The sequence below is a fragment of the Lemur catta genome, chromosome 7, assembly GCF_020740605.2.
Source record: "Lemur catta isolate mLemCat1 chromosome 7, mLemCat1.pri, whole genome shotgun sequence".
NCBI classification, from domain to species: domain Eukaryota; kingdom Metazoa; phylum Chordata; class Mammalia; order Primates; family Lemuridae; genus Lemur; species Lemur catta.
The window spans coordinates 47831790-47849158 of NC_059134.1; the positions used below are offsets into that span (position 1 = coordinate 47831790).

The 17369-nt window shown below is 33.3% G+C and overlaps 1 protein-coding gene across 1 annotated transcript in view; it reads left to right on the forward strand.

Annotated features, from left to right (window-relative positions):
* The window catches only part of DLG2 (discs large MAGUK scaffold protein 2), a 1739579-nt gene that overhangs the window by 8996 nt on the left and 1713214 nt on the right, over positions 1–17369 (forward strand). Inside the window, exon 2 of the mRNA XM_045557224.1 lies at positions 8302–8433. Coding sequence (XP_045413180.1) covers positions 8302–8433 — 132 coding nt within the window. The remainder of the gene's footprint in view (positions 1–8301; positions 8434–17369) is intronic.

Here is a 17369-nt window from a genome sequence, read left to right on the forward strand (position 1 = left end):
TGTCCAATGTTTTTTTCACTGTATGAGTGTGGTATTTCCTGAACAAATGAATGGCATCATAGTGTAGTGGAGGAGAGCCTGGGGTTGGAATCCAATCATTACCATCAGCTGGCTAAGGTATCTAAAGCAAATCAACAGATTGCCCTTCAAATTCCTCATCTTAAAATATGACTATACTAATAATACTTCTTAAGGGATTATTGTGAGGATCAAATCAAGATGCTTAGACCTAGTCTATGTAAATATTGATTTATAAATAGGAAAGTGCTACACAAATGCTTATCATCAGAATAGTGGTGTGATTTTTTTTTTGGTCCAAGGAGAAGAAAAGTTGTGTTCAAAGTCATAGTCTCCTTCCATCAGTGGTTTGGATTCAGCTTCCTAGTCAGCTTCTGGAGCAAACCTGCCCAGATATGGCAATGATACATCTGGTCACAGATAGAAATGCCATACTGTGCTTTTTTTTTTTTTTTTTTTTTTAACATTTCTTATGTGTATTATTTCTCTTCTAAAGATGCTAATGTAATTTGTAAACCATCTAATATATACCAAATGATTTTAGTCTTCAGGTTTGTTTTAAGTCTGGCCACTACTTAAATTCCAAGTTTTATTTATTTTTTTTCTATTAATAGTTTGTTATACTGGAACAATGCATATTTCAATATTTAGCTGAAGGTGCAATATGCTCTCTTCTTCCTTTCTATTTATTTGTTCTTAGCCTTCCACTTTTCCCATACTTCCCCTCAACTATTCTATAGAAAATTTGAAAGCATGGCTTACCTGAAAGGAGCAATGTAAACCCACCATTTTGTACTAATATCTTCCTGTTTTGACAGAGGAAATATCCTGACCAACAGGTGTTTGTTGAAGTATATTAAAAAATTACTTTAGGGAGGGTAAAGGATAATTGCTAAGGACAATGACAGAAACAAATATGGAAAAAGGAAACACTGTAATCCTTTCCTACTAAGTCAAGTTGTAATATGGCATAATACTTAAAAGTATAGGCTTTGGTGCCTGATAGACTAGAGTTTGAATCCTGGTTCCAGCATTTATTGGTTATGTAGCCTTGGGCAAATGGACTTTATTTCCCTCATTTTGTTTTGTTTTGTTTTATTTTATTTTATTTTATTTTATTTTATTTTATATTATTTTATTTTTTGAGACAGAGTCTCACTCTGTTGCCCGGGGTAAAGTGCTGTGGCATCAGCCTGGTTCACAGCAACCTCAAACTCCTGAGCTCAAATGATCCTCCCATCTTGGCCTCCCAGAGTGCTAGGATTACAGGTGTGAGCCACCATGTCTGGCCTATTTCCCTCATTTTAAAATGTCCTCATTTTCAAAATGTATATAATAATATTTCTTAGGATTCTTGTAAAGATTAAATAAGATAATCTATGCAGAATGCTTAGCATTGCTCAATAAATTGTAGCTAATATTAGTAATAAAATGATACCTTTGTTGTATCATCTAGAACTGTACATTTTAATATTAAAAACTTATTTTTAAAGACCTGGTGCAACAATAACTTTTCTATTGTATTAATTATTTTATTATTTTCATATGAATATCATTGATTTGCAAAAAAACAAAGCCAATAATATCAACAGTAAGAATTAAGCATATGTAAATCCTTCTTAATAAAATTTTTAATTTTCTAGTCATAATATCTAATAAGTAATAAAAATTGTAACTATTCAATTTTCCATATATTTATTAAAAGTGGTATGAAAGAAAAAAATCTAATTGGTGTTTCTCATTTTAATTGATATATTTCAATCTGTAAAGTAATTTCTCTAAAACTAAAAAATGGTCATGCTTCCCTTGATTTAAAAATCTTCTATGACTTTTCATTCCTCCTTGTGTATAAGGCCAAACTTGTTAACATGATATGTATGGCATCAACTTACTCTTCTGCTCCCATGGCATCTGGTACCTTATCATAGCATTATTACACACTATTTTAATCTTTTATTTTGTTGAAATTTCCTAGTCAATTATCTTTACTTCCAAACTAACATTTCTGTGAGGGTAGATTATTGCCTGTCTTGCCCAGTTCTGAGTTCCCAGTGTTTGGAACAAAGTAAGATACTTAATAAATGCTTGGTTATTGAATGAAAGAACTTATTTTCTCTATGTACCAAACTTATAAAGGTAGGGCCATTTTTACTTATATGTTATGAATACAACTTTTAATTAACATGTGAAAATTAGTGATTCAACATTTAGCCCTAGATTCTAAAATTTAGTAATACTATTTATGTCAGATTGGTCAAGTTTTATTTTATTTTTTCCTTAGAAATATGCTCAAGTCTATTTCTGAAGGTTTAAGGGTGGTATTATGGAGAGAACACTATACTTGGAATCAAAACCTTTTAGAATTAAGTTCCAAATCTGTTATTTGGTAACACTGTGAACTTGGACAAGCCTCTATGAATTGCAGTTTCAGGTAAAATAGGCAAAACTTCTCAGTGGTGAGAATCAGATAAGATAATGCATGTAAAGGTTATTTTTAAACTGTAAAAATGTTGAATAAATTTATATAAAGGAATTTCATTATTTTAAATGCTTTGCTCTCTAAGATTTGTCTATTAAATTCACCTTTTCCTCTAGTATTTTCCTCTAGTAGTTCCAAACACTACTATTTTGATCTTAGTTTTCCTAATGATACCATTGTGTGTTCTATAATTCTTACTTTTTTTAAGCTGTGGCAAATGATTTTATGTATCATCCCTTTTTCCCCCTTAAAAGTCCATTTGTTAGCACTATTGCCAATCACTGTTTCATATTTAAATTACCTATCCCATTATTTATAACTTTCTGGCAATGCTATTCTTAGACCAAGTACAATTGAGTTGAGCCTTAATTAACAGACACATGATTACCTATAATTCCAGTTATGTAACATTCACTATATCCTTTGATTGCATATTTCATGCAAAAATTTCTTATTTTAAAAAATGATTCCTCCACTTCTATTTCCTCTTGTGCCTGCCCTTAGGTAATACAAATTTAGTTTCATTCTTTCAGTTGATCAGGAGTTATATGAAATATTTCCTTTAATGAACAAAATAGAATTAATGTCATTATATGGGCAATTCAGGTGAAAAATTTTCCACTTATACTTGATTATTTGAAGATCAATTCAAATGTTAGTCTTGACTTACTTGGATAATTGTCTCAACTTTCCACTTTATTCAACTTATGGAGATCTGGTTAGGGATTTTTGACTTGTATGACAGGATCCTTGTCATTTTGTCTTGGTTATTTAATTTATCATTTTTGAATTGGTGTCTAGTTTTAGATTACCCACAAGTTCAAACTTTCATTAACCAGAAATAAAGATTTAAGTAGAGAATGTTAAAGACCATGATAGAGTTGACACCAGGTGATGATCATTATCAATAATCAAAAGAAACATAAAAGGGCAGCCACAATTCCAGCACTAAATGCTGGTGTACAAAAGCTTAAGTTGTCTAAAAGAGACTTGATCATATTTGACCTTTTGTTTTTTCTTATTTGTTTATTTATTTTTTAGAGACAGGGTCTTACTCTGTCACCCATGCTGGAGTGCAGTGGTGCCATCATAGCTCACTACAGCCTCAAACTCCTGGTCTCAAGCAATCTTCTTGCCTCAGCCTCCTGGGTAGCTAGGTGTGTGCCACCACACTGGGCTGATTTTTCATTTTTTGTAGAGATGGGATTTTGCTGTGCTGCTCAGGCTAGTCTCAAACTTCTGGCCTCAAGTGCTTCTCTCACCTTGGCCTCCCGAAGTGCTGAGATTACAGGCGTGAGCCACTGCACCTGGTCCATTTTTTTTTTTTTATGTGACAGATTTTTCTCAAACCAAGATGAGGGGCATAGTAAACTCTGCTGGTTCAGAGAACATCTTGCTGCTTTGAATCAATATGATATCTTCCCTGGGTAATTACTCAACATTAATGAGTGAAAGTCTCCTTACTTAGCTCATTATTTTATAGTTGTGATTATGGGAATGCTACTAATGCATTTTTGAGAATTGCCCTTTGAAATAACAAAAGACTAAAATAAGTAAATACTTACAAAAATGCCACAGAAGTAAAAAGAGCTTCAAAGTTATAATTGTAAAAAAAAAAAAAAGAGAGAAAAGAAAAAGGTCTCTGGAACTTAGTAGGTTTTCAAAAAATATCTGTTTAACAAGTAAGGAAATAAAAAAAAAAACCTAAAGCCTTAGACAGTAGAGATAATCATGTGATTAGAGCCCCAAAATACATGTAAGTAGTAAGGGAGGCGTAGTATAACATGGTATTACATTAGCAAATAGTGGATAGAAATGAGTTAGAAAGTGAGGTCATTTCAGGGAAACTGCTGATTGTTTAATTTTTGACAAAATGGGGATTAAAATATTTGTCTCTGATTCAGAGTTGTTAGAACTATTATACAAGTAAAGTATGAAAGCATTTTTAAAAATTAAAGTTCTATTCAAATGTATTAGCTTATGTTCATGCCACCATTCTTTGTTAATGTATCTTATTTTGAAATTAAAGAGAACTCCTGGTTCATCTACATTCATTTTTATATTTCTAACCTTCTCAGGTAGAAGATAAATACTACACAATGTCCTCCTCCATCCATTATCACCTAATTGAGATTCTTATTTCTTTCAAGAGGCTACGCCTGAGGTTTGCTATATTATATAGGAGTATTAAGGAAGGCCTCACTACTAAGATGACATATGAGCAGAGATTTGAAAGAAGTGAAGGTGCAAGCTTTATGGATATCAAGGGAAGAATGCTTTAGGCAGAATAGCAAGTATAGAGACCCTGAGGCAGGAGAGTTCCTGGTATATTTGAGAAACAGCAGAGACTACTGTGGGTATAATATACTGAGCAAGAGGAGAGATGTAAGAGCTGAAGTTAGAGAGGTGGGCTTTTGCTCTGAGTGGGGTGGGGAGTCACTGCAGGGTTTGAGTTGAGGAGTGACATAATCTGGTTTGTGACTTAAAAGGATCTTGCTCGCTGTTGTGTTTAGAAAAGACTGTGGGAAGGCAAAAGTGACAGCATGTAAATTAGTAGGAGGTTATTGCAATAATGCAGGAGATAGATGATGGTGACCTGGACCAGGATGGTAACACTGGAGGTGTGAGAAGTGATGAGAGTCTGTATATAATTTGATGTTTGAGCTCACAGGATTTACTGATGGATTAGATGTGGAGAATTAGAGGAGAAGAATGAATGATGACTCCAGGAATTTGGGCATGAATAATTGGAAGAATGAGAGATGGAGAACATTGCAGGAGAAGCAGATTGAGGGTGGGTGGATCATATGTAGAGTTCAGTTTTGACAGTTAAGTTTGAGGTGCTTATTAGACATCATGTTGAGTATTTAGTTGGTTATGTATATGGGATGTGAAGGAAAGTTCTGAGCTATAGATACAAATTTGAAAGTCTTGAGGGTACTGATTATATTTAAAGTTAGGAGGTTGGGTAAGATTATCTAGGAGACTGAATAAAGTTACCTAGGGAGTAAGAATAAAGAGAAGTCTTAGGATGTGAGAAATGAGGGGGAACTAGTAAAAGTGATTGAGAAAGGTCATCTGTGATACACGGAGGAGAACCTAGAAGAGAGAACTGCCCTGGGAACAGTGGTGTGCTGCAGCTGGCTCAGATTAGCTTGCAAGAGCCTATTACATTTTCAGCAAATTTGCAAGCTGGTTATTAAACACAGCCATTTAAAAATTGTATATAAATGTAAATAAATTATATTAAAAATAAAAGTAATAAGTACTCAACACTTATCAGTTCCTAATTGTGTTTCATCTTGATACAATCTCTGCTCTTGAGGTTATTTAAATCTTTTATATTTGTGTGGTAGAAAAGCTATATAATGTGCCATTGTGCATCTCTTTCCAGATCTGTGTTCAGAGATGTCACATTGGTAGCTGTGGGAATATTTATATCTCAGAAATTGCAAATGATACAAATGCTTGATTAATTATTTTGCTGATAAGAGAGTAATAAAAAATGTTAATGATGCAAGTGCAAGTTAAAAGTAAATTGTGTCTGTAGCTGTTACATTGTGATTGGTATAGAAATTGAGGACGTATTTGTCCACTATTAAAAAATTATCTGGTTCAGCAAAGAAATCACATAATTGATGAAAGAGGTTTTCACATAAACCATCTTTGTTGTTTTATTTTCATCTTATTCATTAATGTCACAAAATATAATGATCAACCAACATTCATGTTGGAACTATTCATTCATCAATTACAACACTAAGTTGGCTGTGATTACAAGAATTTGGCAAAAACCAACAAAAATACTTTAAAAAATCAACTAATGGAATTTACAACAAAACATTGCATATCTTATTATTATTTGTAGACTGGGTGCTACACATCCTTGTATCAGTAAAATTTATAATGAACTCCTGTACATATATAGGTGCACACATTTTCTTTTTTATTGGAACCAGCTGTTAAACATTTGCCAGCACATTTCTTCTTGGAAGCCTAGCAAAGAAAGTGTTTTCAGGAGTGCAACAGATTCAAATGCTGCTGATAGTTCAAGTGAGATGATTGAGAATTGACCATTGGATTTAGTAATGTGGAGATGATAGATGAACTAGAGTTGCCTAGTGAAATTACAGAAAAGTCTGATTAGAGTGATATCAAGAGAGAATGAAAGGAAAGGAATTGGAGATAGTAAGTATTTTAAGGAGTTTTGTTGTTAGGGGGAAGAGAGAAATGGGGACAGAAGCTAATTGGAGAGAAATGAAGGGTTAAGGAATATTTTAAAAATCACTAATATTATAGTTTTTTGTATGCTGATGGGAATGACTGAATAGAGAAGAAAACAATTGATTATAGAACAATGTCCTTCAGTAGGTAATAGAAGATAGATTCCAGTGGTTAAGTAGAGCAGTTGGCCTTAGATAGAAGCACAGATATTTTATTCATAGTAACAGAAGGGAAGGCAGAATATATGGGTACAGTTACAAGTAAGCCAGTGGATGTTATATCAGGAGCTTGTGAAAGTTGTCTTCTGAATTTCCATGAAGTGGAAGTAATGTCATTAGCTCGAATGGCTGTGGGAAAGAAGAGTTGGAAAGTTCGGGAGAAAGGAGGAAATATGAAATAAAGTACTGAATAATATAAACTATTGTTATTATAACTGGTATTTAGGCTATTTTTGAAAGAGGTAGATAAGACAAGGAAAAGGGCTCTTACAATTCAAAGACAATTATCACCATCTACATGCAAAGGGAGTGTCACTCTGGTGACTTTGTCAAGGATATTTTGTCTTGTGAAGGATGAAGACATTATTCAAGAAGTCATAATATAACACAATATGTCTTAAGAATGCCTACAGTATTTGTGTAGGCAAAATGGTTTAGAAGAATGGGAGATAGTGATTAATTTTACACATTAGAGATGGCTTTATGGAAGAGAGAACATTAGAGTTAAATTAAATTAAGGGAAGGTAGATTTTCAGTTAATTTATTCATTGCTTTCTATGTGCTAGACATAGTGCTAAGCGTTGTGCATACATTGTCTTATTTAATCCTAATACCTATGAGGAAACTAAAGCTCAGAGAGGTTAAGTAACTTGTTAAAGGTCATACACAGCTATTAGGTAAGATCTGGATCAAACCTAGATCTAGTTGACAACAAACCCTTTTCAATATAGCACACTGATTCTAGGGGGAGACAGTGGTAAGGGGGAGGATCTTCCAGTACAGGGAGAAGGAGGAGCAAAGAAAAGTACAGAGGTGAGAAAAAGTAGAGAAAGTGTGTGTGTGTGTGTGTGTGTGTGTGTGTGTGTGTGTGTGTAGAGGGAAGTAGAATGGAAAAATGCGTAATCCATTATGACTTGGGCACCGTGTGTGTGCTTGCAGGGGGTGGAGTATATAGTGGGAAGTAAGACCAAAAATACAGGTTGTAAATTGATCATGAAAGGAAGGTCTCAATGATTATGTTGAGGTATTTGGATGTTATTTTTGCATGAAGTCATCAATTTTAAGATAGTTTTTCTGACAGGAGAGAATCACATCTAATCTGGACATCTGGCCAGCATTGCATTCTTTGTTTTGTTTCACAGTTCCAGGTTCTTTTGGAAGACAAGACTGTAGAAATAAAAGTGGGTTATTGCAACTAGGTGTTGAGAATAATTATCAATTTCATATGGTAGTTTGTAGAATTTATGATTATTTTCCTAAATTATTTTGTGTCATAAAATTAGGAACACAACTAAAGAATAATTAATTAGCTTACTCTTTTACTGAGACCATGAGATAGAATGTTAATTTCGTGTTTTTCAGATACTGACCGAGCTTTAATATTACTGGAAGAATACTGCAAAAAATTGAGGAAACCAGAGGAGCAGCTGTTGAAAACTGCTGTTACAAAGGTGATGGGTATCTTTAAGAGCAGCTTATTTCAAGCTTTGCTAGGTATGTATTACATTATTTTTCATCTTAATGGTCAGAATTGGGCTTAATAATTTGAATAACGTGGTCAACCCCCGCCCCAAAACCTGATGGTAACCAAGTTTCAAACTGGGATAGTTTTCTTTAATATGCGGAGAGATTTATTTTATTTTATTTTATTTTTAGTTTCCCTTTTTCTTTTTTAAGGTTAACCTAAAAAAGAATTGCTATAAAATAGAAATAAAGTATAGGTTATTCAAAAATGTAAATATTGAAAGAATGTTTTATATAGGAAGAAAAGTTTACACAGAAAAAACCTGAGTAGTTTGTTTCTAAAAATTGATGACAAATATGCTAGAGAAGGAAGCAACATTACTCTAGAGAAGGAATTGTCTAACACAGAAATGATGGGTCACATTCACATTCTATTCAGAATCAAAGTTCTGCTTTCACTCTCTTCTTAATACAAAAATAAAACAAACACTCTTTTCACCTTTCTTATTTCTCTTAGGAAAGTTTATAATTCAGAATTAAAAAGTTTATTGATAAAAATCTCAATGCTTTGATATTCTTATCAATTTGTCATGAATCTAACTATATAATCTTCAACCTATGTTTGTTCTCTTATTTATTAAAGATTGTGAAGAAAGCCAAGGATATGGTTTATTTATGTATATCTTTATACATATATCTTTTGCATTTATGCAAATAGATAGCTTTTAATTCTTTTTTCATTGTATTTTAAGAGATAAAATAAACTAGCAAAAGATATAAATAGACAAATACTTCCCCCAACAAAAACAACCAACTAAACAATTAAAAAAACCCAATCAATTATACTATAAATTTTACTGAGCTTAAATAGTACGTTTTAAAGAAATAACTTAGTCTATTAAATATTTCCATTGCTTTTTCAGGTCTGGTGATTATTTATATAAAATCTAAAAATAGGAATTTATAAAGCTTAATCATGAAAATATGTTTTTATTATAAATATCTACACTTTTTGATAGAACCCCAACTATAGTTTGAATATAATTTTAAAAGCTATTAAATTTTGAAAATTTGAAAATCAGTCTATTGAATAAAAATAGAAGTAAAAACCTTTATAGGATTATTTTGCCTGTGGATTAATTTTTGAAAAACTATTTTACTGTGGCTGGCAAACATTAATGACACAAATAACTATAATCATCTTAGCTAGTATTAAATAAAAACAACTCTAAATGGAGTCTTAGTGAATTTAAATAAACCCTGTCATTAGAGAATAGTATTTTCGAGAACATTTTTCAACCACAAATTCTCAACTAAAAATTAATAGTGTTGATAATTAGTAAAAGTCCATTAACTAAATGGCAATGTATCTAAATGGATTTGTATAATATGTTTAGTTAAGAGTGGCTAAGTCTTTTGAGAACTTGAGCTTTTTACAACTTGATTTAGGAAGGGTATAGTTGGATGATTCAGATCTACTACATGTTGGTAATGTAATAATTTGATAACATAACACCATTACCTGGAATAAAAAGACAAATGAGTGACAAAGAATTACATTTTGCCATTATTTTAAGTGAATGATAGGTATCTTGGCTTAAAGCCTTTAGTGTAGTTTGAATTTTTCTAATAAAATGAGAGGCAACAGTAATCTATAAAAAGCTGTTATGTAAGTAATCCCAATGCCCAGCTTTGAATGGATAGATTTGCTTTGGCTGGTCTTTAAAAGTCATTTTGGGATAAACCAGAGTGCAAAGAATGGAGCAACATTATACAATGAAACACAATTTTCTGTTGAATTTGATATGGGTAGCTAAATACTGATTGCTGATTTATTATTATTAAATGTTTGAGTGGTCTCGCTGTGTATTTCCTTTAAGGACACAAAAGAAGAAAAGCCATGTAGACTTGTGCATCCTGAAGGGGATTTATATTGTTATAAAAGGATAGGGAGCTATTGATAAATAGGGCATTGTTTATGGTCTCTAATTTGTTTCTGTGTAAACCAACTCCCCCCGACGCTTCTTTTTTTTTTTTTTTTTTTTGGTTACAAGTAATAGAAGGTAGTAGCTTCACCTATTGTCAGATAGCCAGTACATTGAAATAATACCCTGGATGAATCTCAATTAGCTGCAGAAAAACTAACATAAATGAATAATAAAAAATACTATTATTGCAGAATGTATTAATACCAGGAAACCAAATCCTCTGCAGATGAAAAGCATCACTATAAAATGAATTCCTTTTGTACCACATCAAATGATCAAATGATGTGACTTCATCTTATGCTTAAAAAAAAGGAGTATGTTTTGGATGGTGTATCTCCAAGGACCATGATTCTGTGTACATAACTTACCACTACTACAGTGCATAAAAGCATTTATAAATGAGTTCTGTGATAACATAGTAGAAGGTATTATGTTTTTTAAATTTTTAAGATATAACTTTAACTATAAAAGCAATATATATCCATTTTGGAAATTTTTTAAAATTTCCAAAACAATATAAAATCCAATAGTAAGATACGTTGCTTTTATGGTAAATAGCAGGATATCTGATAAGCATGGAGAATGAACTGTTCGTTTAATTTTCTTCCTTCTTACTTCTAGAGTCCTTGTATTATTTGTTTTGATTTTCTGTTTGCCAGTAACCGACAGTGGAAAAAGGCACTTTAATTTTTTAAAAGTTAGCATTTGGTATTTATTAATGTACCAAAAAACAAAACAAAACAAAACAAAGTAAAACAAAACCCCCCCTAAAACAGCAACATACTGGAAACTACACATTTAGATGTTAGGCTTATGGTGACATCTTGTGGTAGTACCAAGGAAAAAATTTGTCCAATGGATAATGACAGTTTTATGATGATTAAAATATCAATACCTTCCTGAATTTGAATATAAGTGAATTGGAATTCCATGATATTTTACAAATCAATTTAGGTCTCTTATTTAGAATAGCTAAATAAAATAGTAATAGTGTTTATTATGTACCCAAACAAAATGAAACAAACCTAAAACAGCAATATGCTAGAAACTACACATTTAGATGGAGTTGAAATTCCATAATATTTTACAAATTAATTTAGCTCTCTTTTATTTAGAGTAGCTAAAGCATTCAGATTTCCAAAGCATTTTGTTGGGTTATTTGTTCTTCATTTAGGCGATGAAGGTGCAAGATGGAACATTTTTTTTATTTTTTTATTTTTATACTTCTCTTCCAGGTCTACTTTGAAAATTTTAATATCTATATTGCCACTATAATTATTTGTGAAAACTATTTTAATAATATTATCAATTAGTTCATTTTTAGATAGTAACACAGCCATTACTTATGTAAGTATGGAAAGAACTACATACATATTTCACAGATTTCAACACCTTCTAAAATCTTATTAGCCTTGTTTATCTAATTTATTCCCTCTTATTTCTTTACAGTGTTTGAGGGGGGATTTTTTGGAAAGATTTAGAAGAGAACAGGCAGTAAAATGATACTTCCTTTAAAATTGCCAGTAGCAAAATCTTAGAAAAACGCTCATCCTGTTTTATAGATGCTGTTAAACCTTACATAGCAGACTTTGTGTTAGAATAGAATACATTTCATTTTCATAAAGCTTAATAGAGAACCTTATGCATACTTGAGATTACTAGCAATAGGAGTGATATAGCAGATGTATTACACATTGGGATTTGTCATCTCCTTATTGAAGCCTTCTACCACATCCCTACTTGCTAGCAGCTTTAACCAGCCTTTGCATTTTGTCTCATAGCATTTTGTTCATATTACTGTAAAGAACTTATCACATTGCCTTATGATAAATTGAATATATTTCTACCCCTTTAATAGTCTGTGAGCAGATTGAGGGGAGGGGTTATATCCAATTAACTTTTATACCCCCAGAATGTGGACCTGTAATAGTAATAATAGGCCTTTAATAGTAATAAATTTTTATTCATTTACTCAATTATTTTTAATTATATTAAAAATTAAAATATAATTAATATCATATTTTAATTATCTTTAATAATTATACTTGTTATGTGTTAGACACTGTGCTTGGCAATAGGAATAAAATAGTGAACTGTAGAGAAGAGTCACCCTTATGGTCAAGTGAATGAAATCAAGTGGGGGAAAAGAGACATTAAACAAGCAATTAATTAATTATTTAGTTATAATGGTGGTAATAATGACGAAGGAAATATATACAAGAGTTTTATCACATTTTAGTTTGAGTTAAAAAAACCCAACTACATGTTTTCCCATTATAGTAATTCTAATATATTTTTATTTAAAAGTAACATCTATATGAAAACATCATGGCTATTTTGGTCTTAATTTAATCATAATGTATATTTTTTACTAACTAATCATAAGGAAGTAAAAGATTTTTTATAAATTATAATGAGTGTGAAGGGCTATATAGTTATGTGAATTTGGAGCAGTTTGGCTCTAAGTCTCTAAAACAGAGGTTATCAAAATGTGGTTCTTAGATCAGCAGCATTAGTCAACTATGAACTTGGTTAGGATTGAATATTTTAGGGTCTCACCTCATACCTACTGAATCAGAAACTCTGGAAGTAGGGCTCAGCAAATGGTGTTTTAATAATTTTTCCAGGCAATTCTGGGGCATGTTAAAGTTTGAGAACATATGTTCTATATGGTTAGATATTTGGTCATTCAAGGAAATTAATATAATATGTGAATATTATTAATAAATGGGAGAATATGACAGTAGCATTTCTTCATAGGTTTTATAAAGATTTGATTTAATCTTTAACAAGTATAATGAGCCATTATCATTTTATATATCTTGAATGCTTTGAGAATCCATAAATTAACAAATATCATTATGGCATCTAATTTTCTTTTCAAAATACAATAGTATAACTGAAATATTTAAGTGATTTTTTTCTCTTTGGATGCTTAATGGTAGTTTCTACCTGTGTTACTATGAATAGACAACAGAATCTCAAGCTACATTGAGATGCTGCTGTTGGGCTGTTGGGTCATATGTGAGAGACACACTCACTAGATAATTCTTGCAGCCACTCACAACCTCAAAGCATGTGCTCTAGTGACACAAACAAGTTACATGTTATGTACTTTCTAATAAGTCTTGACTGGTCAAAACAGTGCACGTTAAATTCTTAGTCAGTAAGGTCTATTATTTTTCTTTTTTTTATTTTTATTTTATTATATATATATATTTTTTTATTTCAGCTCATCATGGGGGTACATAAGTTAGGTTATATACATTTTCCATGTCCCACCCATCCCCCCGAGTCAGAGTCCCAAGCGCGTCTGTTCTCATTCTCCAGACAGTGCACCTGGCACTCATCATGTAGTCATACCTCCATCCCCTCCCCCCCCCCACCTCCCCGGGTCTGCACCTTCAAGCATGACCATTCCCCAGAGGGTGTGCAACGCACTCATCATGTAGGCATACACCCATCCCCTCCCCCCACCCCCCATCCCAGTCTGATATCCAATTGGTATCCTTCCCTGATGTACATTTAGGTGATGATCAGGGAAACCAGTTTTCTGGTGAGTACATGTGATGCTTGTTTTTCCATTCTTTGGATACTTCACTTAGTATAATGGGTTCCAGCTCTCTCCAGGAGAACCAAAGAGATGTCGTATCATTGTTATTTCTTATAGCTGAGTAGTACTCCATGGTATACATATACCACAGTTTACTAATCCATTCGTGGATTGATGGGCACTTGGGTTGTTTCCACATCCTTGCGATTGTAAATTGTGCTGCTATAAACATTCGGGTACAGGTTGAAAAAATCAAACAATCCTATCAAAAAATGGGCAAAGGACATGAATAGAAATTTTTCAAAAGAAGACATAAGAATGGCCAAAAAACATATCAAAAAATGCTCAACATCCCTAATCATCAGGGAAATGCAAATCAAAACCACAATGAGATACCACTTAACTCCGGTGAGAATGGCCTTTATCAAAAAATCCCAAAACAACACATGTTGGCGTGGATGCGGAGAGACAGGAACACTCATACACTGCTGGTGGGAATGCAAACTAGTGCAACCCCTATGGAAAGCAATATGGAGATACCTTCAACAGATTCAAGTAGACCTACCATTTGATCCAGCAATCCCATTATTGGGCATATACCCAGAAGAACAAAAGTCATTCTTTAACAAAGACACCTGTAGGTCTATTATTTTTCTACTTACTTGTTTGTAAGACTCATTTAAGTAAAAAGAATATTGGTGTTCCAGTTATTGCAATTGAATAATGATAATTATCAAAGTATTTAGAAAGTATCTACCTATTTACATAGACTTATGGAGATGGATGTTATTAAGAACAAATCCCTATCCTTAAGGAACTTAAGGTCAATTGGGAAGGTAACATACATACATGAAAAAAAGTACAAGACATCATATAGTCAAGGACTACACTCTGGGGGCTAGACCAAAGTGTTGTAGGAGTTCAAAGAAGCATGGGATTACTATAGATTGGTGTTGCTAGGGAAGTTGTTATATAAAATGTAAACTTGAGCTGAGTCTATTCACTGATAGAATTTGGGAAGAAGAGGATAGAGAAGTACATTTTCCCCATCCATCCACATATTCATTCATTCACAAGATATTTATTAAACACTGTGCCAAGAACTGTGATACACACTGGGGAGATAAGCATTAAATAAAATTGCATCAATAGTTTATATTTACAACTGTGCTAAGTGCTACAGAGAAGAAGTAGAGGGTGCTATGAGTGAAAGGCTTAACTTTAGCAGTGGAATTAGGGAAAGCTTTCTCAAGGAAGTGACATTTGAGGTGTTGAAAATTATACAAATTCATAAGATGTCCAAAGGAGAGTGAGGAAATGTATCTCCCTGGAACAGGGGTTCAATATGTTCTGGATATTTATGCTTTTAATAAAAGCTGGGTGCGGTGGCTGGGTGCGGTGGCTCATGCCTGTAGTCTCAGCTATTCAGGAGGCTGGGACAGGAGTATTGCTTGAACTCAGGAGTTTGAGGCTGTAGTGTGCTATGATGATGCTACGGCCCTCATGTCTCAGCAACAGAATGAGACCCTGTCTCAAAAAAAATAAAAAAAGAAAGTAAAAAAATAAAAACAGCAACTATCATGAGAGCAAGCAGATAACCTACAGAATGGGAGAAAATACCCGCATGCTACACTTCCAATGAAGGGCTGATGACTAGAATCTATACAGAACTCAGGAATGTCAAGCAACACTATCAAAAAGTGGGCAAAGGACATGAACAGAAACTTTTCAAAAGATAGAGTAATGGATAACAAACACATGAAAAAATGCTAAACATCTCTAATCATCAGGGAAATGCAAATGAAAACCACAATAAGATATCAGTTAACTCCAGTGAAAATGGCCTTTATCAAAAAGTCCCTAAACAATAAATGTTGGCGTGGATGCGGAGAGACAGGAACACTCATACACTGCTGGTGGGAGTGCAAACTACTACAACCTCTGTGGAAAGGAATATGGAGATCTCTCAAAGAGATAAAAGTAGAAATACCATTTGATCCAGCAATCCCATTACTGGACATCTACCCAAAAGAACAAAAGGTGTTTTATAAAAAAGACATCTGTACTAGAATGTTTATAGCAGCACAATTCACAATTGCAAAGATGTGGAAACAACCCAAGTGCCCATCGATATGTGAGTGGATTAATGAAATGTGGTATATGTGTACCATGGAGTTCTACTCAGCTACAAAAAACAATGGTGATTTCGCACTTCTTGTATTATCATGGATAGAGCTGGAGCCCATTCTACGAAGTGAAGTATCCCAAGAATGGAAAAACAACCACCTCGTGTACCCATGATCAAATTGGTATTAACTGCACAACACTTATGTGCACATACAGTATTAACATTCACTGGGTGTCAGGCAGTTGGGAGGGATGAGTAGGGGATGGGTATATTCACACCTAATGGGTCCAGTGTGCACTGTCTGGGAGATGGACACACTTCAAGCTCTGAGTGGGAGGGGCAAAGCCAATATATGTAAGCTAAACATTTTTACCCCCATAATATGCTGAAATAAAAAAAAATTAGCTGGGCATGGTGGCACACAACTGTAGTGTCAGCTACTCAGGAAGCTGAGGCAAGAGGATCACTTGAGCCCAGGAGTTTGAGTTTGCAGTGAGCTTTCATGATGCTACTGCACTCTAGCCTGGCAATAGAAGGAGACCTTGTCTCAAAAAAATGAAAAATAAAAAAATAAAAATAAAAAAATGTCCTCTAGAGTTTGTAGAGAACATTACATTAGACCTAAGTCTCTTTAAAGACTTTAAGTATAGAGTAAATTTGAGAAGCAAGAGCTATAAACAAAATATGGCTCAAATAATTCTTATAATTCCCTTTGTTAAACTGCCATATACTGAGTGTGATTAGTTGTATCTATCATGTCAGGCAGCATCAAGTGTTTGTTAAGTTAAATTTGACACTTTGTACTGGATGCCATTCTCTCTCTCTCTTTTTTTTTTTTTTGAGTTGGGATCTCAGTGTATTGCCTAGTCTGAACTCGAACTCCTAGGCTCAAGCAGTCCTTCTGCCTCAGCTTCCCAAGTAGCTGGAACTATAGGCCCTGGCCACCATGCCTGGCTTGGATGCCATTCTTGACTCTTTACTTTGTGTATTTACTGCAAGACTTATGTCACCAGATGGCACCATTTAACTAAATTTATGTGCTTTTGATGCTTACAGGGCTAGTTGTTTCCAAATGAAGAATGCTATTATTTGAACTATATATGCTATAGCTGAAATAGGAAAAAAAATAATTTCTTTTGATAGCACTGGAGATTGGTAAGGTAGTGAAATGCCAAAGCTTTTTTGGGAGCATGAAAGGATCTGGTGATTTCTGCTAAGTACATAACAAGTGAAATTTTGATGATGATCACTGTAACTAACATGTGGTAGCTGACAAAAAACCAAAACACAATAGATT